The sequence below is a fragment of the Scleropages formosus genome, chromosome 19 (assembly GCF_900964775.1).
Source record: "Scleropages formosus chromosome 19, fSclFor1.1, whole genome shotgun sequence".
NCBI classification, from domain to species: Eukaryota; Metazoa; Chordata; class Actinopteri; order Osteoglossiformes; family Osteoglossidae; genus Scleropages; species Scleropages formosus.
The window spans coordinates 12,495,633-12,503,310 of NC_041824.1; the positions used below are offsets into that span (position 1 = coordinate 12,495,633).

Here is a 7,678-nt window from a genome sequence, read left to right on the forward strand (position 1 = left end):
TGTAATGTAGAACAGTTGTCAACATCACTCAAAACAGAATATACTGCCAAGGGTTCAAAAAACAAAAGGAGTGAGCAATCATACCACATGTGGTCTTTCTGTGCATTAGATGAGCGGTAAGGCAGTAAATGGTATTATGCTGGTTTACCCGAGTGAGATTATGTTCCACAATGTTTTCACTTAGGTACTTTAAGATAACCTGCATCCACTGTGATCAATAAGATTCCAATAGGAGGATGTGCATTTAGCTATAGAGCATCTAAACTTTGGAATACACTGCCAGTAAATGTCAGGAAAGCCCCGTCCAGGTTTAAAACTGTGTTCACACTGGTGAATCCAGGCCTGATGGAATTCCTATTTGCTGTGTTTTTTTAATTATGTATAAAATTTTATTCTAATTATGTCATCAGTTACTAGCCCTTTCTCTGACATCTCACAGCCCCTTGGGTGTGAGGTCAGGTGCAGATTGGCATCTGCCTTAGCGTGTATGGTGTCTTCGTGTATATGGGTTTTACGGAGGTGCTCCTGTTTCGTAAATCAGCTGTAGTGCAAGTGTATAAGGAATGAACGTGTTATGGTCTGGCGAGCGGCTTAGGGTGTTCTGCACCCTCTACCTTGGCTAGGCACCAGACCACCACGCAGTTTAATGGACAAATAGTTATTTAAAATGGATGGGTTAAATTTAAGCCATTTCTTTAGGTACATAGGCCCACCTGTATATATGTTCCCAGCAGGCAGAGTAACAGTTATTCAGCAAACTGCTAAAGTTACTGCTGTCCTTGGGCCCAGGCAAGGAGCAGCTGGTAGCAGAACCGCTCACCTCTTTGGGATGCAGAGAGGCTTGTAGCTACAGTGCATGTCAGCCCTGAACACAGCCAAAGTGCAGGTTTAGTAGGTGACACATGAAACAGGCTTCTCATTTGTATAGACTGAAAACAAATTGACAGACTTAACACCCATTTCACTGAGCAACACAGACTATCAATTAAGTATATAGCCTTGGAATAAAGGAGGCCTTAAGGGTTTCAAGAGCTTACACTAGTCTTAAAGTGATTTATACTAGTTTATTATGCACTGAAATTAACATTTAATGGTCATTTTCCATTGAAGAATGTGCTCCTCTTATGTCCCTTACTACATAAAATTAACTCTCAACCTTGTATGGCAGGAACATGGCACTCTGCCTTCTGAAGATGGGCATAGGCCCAAAGGTGGAAACCTAGGGTGCCCGTTTGCAAAAAGCTGACTTCTAAGGGAAAGTTAGACAGCAGCAGAATGGCTAGAGTACTGCACTTGCCAGTAGAAGGCAGGCAATAAGGGTGGCAACCCATTTGTATCAAGAGTAGCACATGTTCAGACCTACAGACAGATGTCTCCTTTCATCAAGAAAAGCTTAAGCACACCAGTACAATTTGTTACCTTTCATTTTCAAAGACAAAACATGGCATTGAATCAGCCCCTTCAGCTTCTCCTGTGCTGCCCTCTCCCCTGGTGATAAGCACTGGCTGAAGACACAACATATTACAGATGACACCTCAGCGTTGGATCCATTATAACAGACTCTTGGCAATCCAGCTTACTTGGAGAAGTACAGATAAGTTAACCTTTGCATTACAGCTGGTTATGCATACTTAACTTTTATTTCAGTCAGAATAAAAAAAAAAAAAAAAATCCCCTCTGACACGAGAGCAGTAGACTTACCCTTAGGGAATACAATGGGGCAGCTTTCTTAGGCTACAGTATATCAAGGTAAAGACCTCCATAGTTGGGGAGGTGTAAAGTTAATTTGCAGTAAATATGCAATAACCAAATGACCTTTCTTTATAACTTAGCAGCAGATTAGGAATGGAGTAAAGTTAACAGTAGTTACTATTAGGTTCTCTTTTTTTTTTTAAAAAAAAAAAAAAAAAAAAAAAAAAAAAAAAAAAAAAAAAAGGCAGGCATAAAGTCAATATTGCATCAATGGTGAAGTGTGGGCACTGAATTTCTTATTCATTAAAACCAACACTAGTCATTGGAGAAGGCTTAAACCTGAACAGTCAAAGAATTTCAAAACATCATGGGACCTCTGACAATTCTCACTGGATAGCAGCTGTGGTACAAAAGGCACACTGGCTTTCACACCCAGAGGGGGAAGGCAAAAACTAGGTGACCGCTGATTTCCGGCTGTGCGCGCGCTGCTAAATTGCTAGGCTGCTAGAGGACACCAAGTGTCCAGCATTAATGCATCAGTGGGACTCGGGTCCAAAAATAGCCACTGGTGAAAACATATGGCTTCTGCTTTTACATTCTCAGAATAAGAATTTAGACTTCTTATACTACTACATCTCAAGTTCAGATATAGGTGTATACAATGCAAATACTAAGTTTCACATGGGCTGGCAGGAAATTCTTACCTTTGCTACCAAAGAAATTTCTGCCTACATGTGATCTATTGGTCAAATTACACGTATGAGGACAGCAGGAAGTATTAGTTTTAGAACCTTTTGTTGACCATAAATGACATTTGCTACCAGCTCTTGTCCCCTTCCAGGAAGAGTGGCAGTCCAAGAAGAGAGCTAGTCCTCCTCATGCAACAGGCTGTTGTAATTCAACAAGTCAGATGTGAGAAGCAAGTCAGAGCGCCCATTTTCTGATAGCACTGTCCTCAGTTGCACTTGGAGGGCATCTCGGCCCTCAAGCTCCTCAGAGAGGGGCCAGTCCAGCAGCTGGGCACTTGAAGGAGCTGGGGGCAGACCGGGCTGGTAGTCCTCCAGGGGGCTGGGGTAGAGCAGCAACTGGAGAGAAGGTATCCTGCATGCTGCGCTGACCAGGGACAGTACTGCATCCCGCGAAAGTGGGTTAAGGGCCACCCGCAGGACACGCAGGGCCCGGCAGTCACAAAGTGATGGAAGCAGGAGCCCCAACAAGCCATCGGAGAGGTTGCAGCCACACAAAGAGAGGTGAGTAAGTGAACTTGAGGAATGAGAGAGCAGGCGCCGGAGTGAAGGTAAGGTGACCTCCTCCAGCCTGTTCTCACTCAAGTCCAGCCTCCGCAGAGAGGAGGCATGCGGGCTGCAGGACAGGTAGGAGAGGTCAGCTGGTGTCAGGCTCAGGTAGGGAAGCTCCAGCACCTCCAATGGCTGAGAGAGAGCACTACAAAAGGCAAGAAGCTGTTTAAGAATTAGAAATATCACACTGCAGCAGTAATAAAACAGGTGTTGACTTTAAGATACACTTTAGTTATTGAAGAATCATAATACAAATTAAGGATGCTAAGCAGTACAAGTCTTGAGTAAATAAGTGGTAGAACTTCTGAGAATGTGCCAGCTGATTCAGTGTGTATTTAAAAAGATATACAACTAATTGTCCATATTTCACATTAACTTCAATTGAAGGTGTGTGCTTCCCAGTAAGAGTCCTCTAAATACCTGAGCAGCATACGCAAGTGCCCGGGAAGTCTCAGTGCTGTGAGGCTGAGCTGCCTCAGGTTTTTGAGCTCCTTCAGCCCAAGTGCCATGTCTCTCAGCATCCCCTCCTGGCCAGGAACGTCCCTCCTCAAATCCAGGTTGCAGTAGTGCAGTCGAAGGGAGCTCAGGGAGGGGAAAGGGGCAAGTGCAGGCAGCAGTAGGGCCAGGCCAGACACACCAAGGCTGCTGTAGCGGATGTCCAGACCAAGCAAACCACTACGTGGCAGGAGGCTCAGCAGAGCAACAGTTTTGGATGCAGGAAGCTCCTCCACACGAAGTTGCTGGCAGTACAGACGCAGTGGTCCATCTACGCTGAGCGCCATGCGCACCCTCTCCCAGGAGCGTGCAGTCACGAACAGGTCAGCCCATACCTGCACCCGCTCTGGCACTGCATCCACCTCTGGGAGAGTATGCTTCCCCTTCATACCTCCAGTCTCCTGTGCCATTTCCATTTTCCTCCTCACACCCTTAGACAGGTCCTCCTCCATCTCATGCTGCTCAGTTGCTGGTTGTACCTCCCCACTGTTCTCAGTTACAGTGTGTGCCTTTTTTTCAATGCTCCTCTCCCTTTTGAAAATACTGTCCTGTTCTCGCTTTACCTCTGAGAGCCTCTTCCTCTCCTTCTCCCTCCTAGTGCCCTTTGGAGACTCTACCCGGGCCTGCAGCACTATGGAGCACAGAGCCACAGTGAGCGACCAGCCCCCCATTGAATCTGCCATGCCACCTTCCTCACACTGGAGCCCACAGAGGTCAAGAACCTGGAGAGCACACCTGATACAGGTGAGGGGAGGGTGGAGAAAGACAAAATTGTACAATAAAGAATACCAGTGGCAACATCAATTCAGATAATACTTAATCCTGCATCTGAGGAGAGAAGAATAAAACACAACAACACAACACACATTTTCTGAACCTCTTGTCCCATATGGGGTCACGGGGAACCGGAGCCTACCCGGCAGTACAGGGCGTAAGGCCGGAGGGGGACACACCCAGGACGGGACGCCAGTCCATCACAAGGCACCCCAAGCGGGACTCGAACCCCAGACCCACTAGAGAGCAGGACCCTGTCCAACCCACTGTGCCACCGCACCCCATGTAAAACACAACAACAGTTTGTTAAAATGTATACCCATTTTTTCATACAGTGAGCTTATTGGAGCACCAAGTAGCTTACAGGTTAGAACCACCACCTCTGAACATGGAGGTCCCAGGTTCAAATTCTACTTCCTACTGTACTACTATTCAGCTAGGGACTTGCCCTAGATTGCACCAGTAAAAATTATAAAGTTTATACACAGATAAATTATAGTAAGTCACTTCTCAATTGTCAGCTAGAAGAATAGCTGTACATGCAGTTCAATGGCATGTCTGGTTGTTATACAACAATTCTGATGCCAAAAATTCAACAGACAGTGTTGTCACAAACATTCAACCCTTTATATGTAGATTTCCCTCACAATGCAAATTTGCCCAATAGGTGACTTCACAGAACAAATTAACTTGGGAGGGATGGGAGTATTTTTACTCTATCAGTTAGAATGATCAAGGGTACAACACCAGAAATGAGATTCAAACCAGGAATATTCAGATAAGACAACAATAAACACTACACTACTTGCTGTAACCATGATGCAAGCAGCCTGTGCTGAATTACTTCAATAATCACTTGTCCAATGCAGGGTGATGTGATCCAGAGCCTATTCCAGGAGCAAAGTGTGAGGCAACATACATCATCCAAGGGAAGAAAAGGAAAAAAAAAAAAAAACCCCACACACAACCAAACATTCCCCGAACACACACACCCACACTAAGGTCAATTTACAGTCAGTTAAGGTGAAATGTGCCTGGACTGGGGGGGGGGGAGTGGAGTACCCAGGGAATGATCCATGAAAACACTGGAGAACATGCAAACTCCACATAGACAGAAGGATTACAATCCAGGCCCCAAATTCAGAACCCAGGAACAGTTGCTCCACCCAGCAAGTCATACTTCTCCTACAGTAGATTTTCCTACATGAGTTTTAGTCATTGCAGCATTTTAGAGCAATTCAAGTCAGCAAATTGCTACAATAAGACCACACAATACTGGGAGCAACAAGTAACGGGGACTAGTTTGCTGGAAGTTATTGCGAAATAACTTCTATTGCCATACCTGTTGATATAATGCTTGTAGGTATAATAATCATTACCTATACAATAAAAGAAAAAAAAGATTGTTTAGATTATAATTATGCCAGAAATAAGTATGTACCATCACTGGTACAACAAAGACACATTGCAACACTGACCTGAGTAAAGCAGTATTTGTAGGGTCTTGAAACTCACTGCTTCAGGACTCAGTTCAAGCATGATCTCTTACATTTGTTTTTTTTTAAATTTAGTTGATGCTTTTCTCTTTTATAAGTACTTTATTTACACATCTGGGTAAGTTTACTAGAGTAATTCAGGGCAAATACTTTACTCAAGGGTACTACAGCCAGAGGTGGGGATTGAACCTGTGACCTTTAGCTCCAAGGGCAGCAGCTCTAACCACTGTACTACCAGCACTTCTAGTCACACAGCAGCACATGGTTATGGACAGGCACAAAAAAAAAAAAAAAAAACCTATGTGTTACACCGTGTGAGTGATACTTTCCTCCCCCCCCCTTCCGACACGTCAGTAAAGTAAATTTTACGCTACCGCCTCCCCCTCCAGCCACCGAAATACAGCGACAAACAAGGGTATTTTTAAAAACGTGCCAAGGGTTTTGTTCCTTCTGTCACTACTAGTTGTATCAGGAGTCCTACGGAAGTGGAGCCACTGGTCCCGCTAACGGTCGCGCTACGGCGCCTCTCGGTCCCCGTCTGTCCCTGTGCTGCCCGACTCCTCACCTCTCATTCTCCAGTCCCCGCACGACGGCCAGCAGCAGCGCCTGGACGCAGAGCCGGTGTGGCCGGGGTGGCGGGCTCTGTCCGGCCCTCCTGCGGCCCCCAACACGGAGGGCTCGTTCGGGCCAGCGCCGCACCAACTCCCCGACGGCCAAGGGCCGGCAGTGGGCGAAGGCGGCCTCCAGGAGCTCTCGGTAAAGCTCCCTAGGAACGCAGGAAAGCCAGCGGGGCGACGAGCTGTGGTCGCTCACTACGCGCCGGGCGCACAGAGCGAGCAGCGACGGCACCGCCGCCGCCATCACTGCTGTCCAGCCTCCCTACCGCGTCACTCACTTACAGTGTGTGTTCGCTCCGCTTTCCTCCATAGTCAGCGCACCGACCGTCTATAAAAGCTGTTTTCTCCCATAGGAAATGCATGCGCTGCGGACGGTTCAGCTGATTAAACTTTTTTTTTTTTTTTTTTCCAAGGCTTCAGTCATTAAATCCCAACCCCAGCCATGATGATGACACCTCTCCCGCCTTCAGGGACGGAGTGAGGGTGTCGGCTTTAGTGCTTAGATTTGAACAACTCCAGGAAAACACAGTTTATTCATTATGACAATCACACTACACGATTCTTATTCTTTGAATCTATGAGATGTCTGCTAACTAACAACAGCAATAGCAGCTGAGAGATAGTAATTACACCGTTTAAAATATGCTCCAATTGTATTCCTTTATTTACTGAATGCTGCCGCTGACGCATGCTGATGACGTATAAAACCTGCGCCTACATTAGGTCTCTTCCCGTTTTCCGTGCTTTGTTCCGAATGTGTAGGCCTGGCGGGGGTTTGTGTGGATAGTAAATATGTAGAGCCCACTTCCAGAGGGTTACATCTCATGAGCAGTAACACATTAGCAGAAATAAAGTGGTTCAAATGGGTTTACATAGACAAATTTCTTTGAAAGAACTGTAAGTACACTGTATGTATCTGGCAGTGTAAGTCACCTTGGTGAATAAGGTGTGTGGGCTCATAACACTACATAGAGTTCACTGGAAGTCGCTTTGGAAAGCATCTGCTAAATAAATGTAAATGTAAACTGATCTATGCTATACTGGGGAGAATCGTGTGCTTTGCTCGAGAAAACAAATACAGCGTCTTGGATTTCCATTGGGACATAAAACATGATCCTTGGAGTAGATGGATAGATGATAGCGAAACTACTTCAAACAGAATAAGGGTGTGGGAACCCCCTTAGGTCACTCCCAGTGTTCGCCGCTGATGGCTGAGTGTTGGTGATCGATAAAATAAGCATTTAATTGAATACGTGTCACTGCAGACCATGTACTACTGTGCCAGTTGAAATTAGTCTAACTATAG

The 7,678-nt window shown here is 45.7% G+C and overlaps 1 protein-coding gene across 1 annotated transcript; it reads right to left on the reverse strand.

Annotated features, from left to right (window-relative positions):
- Nucleotides 1-1,925: 1,925 nt before the first annotated feature.
- On the reverse strand, nt 1,926-7,046 carry LOC108939164 (leucine-rich repeat-containing protein 14). The gene is made up of 3 exons (XM_018760306.2): nt 6,321-7,046; nt 3,411-4,220; nt 1,926-3,135 (listed from the first exon to the last, which is right to left on the reverse strand). The coding sequence occupies exons 1-3, from the start codon at nt 6,614-6,616 to the stop codon at nt 2,559-2,561; spliced, it is 1,683 nt and encodes a 560-aa protein (XP_018615822.2). The 5' UTR covers nt 6,617-7,046; the 3' UTR covers nt 1,926-2,558.
- Between the last annotated feature and the right edge of the window lie 632 nt (nt 7,047-7,678).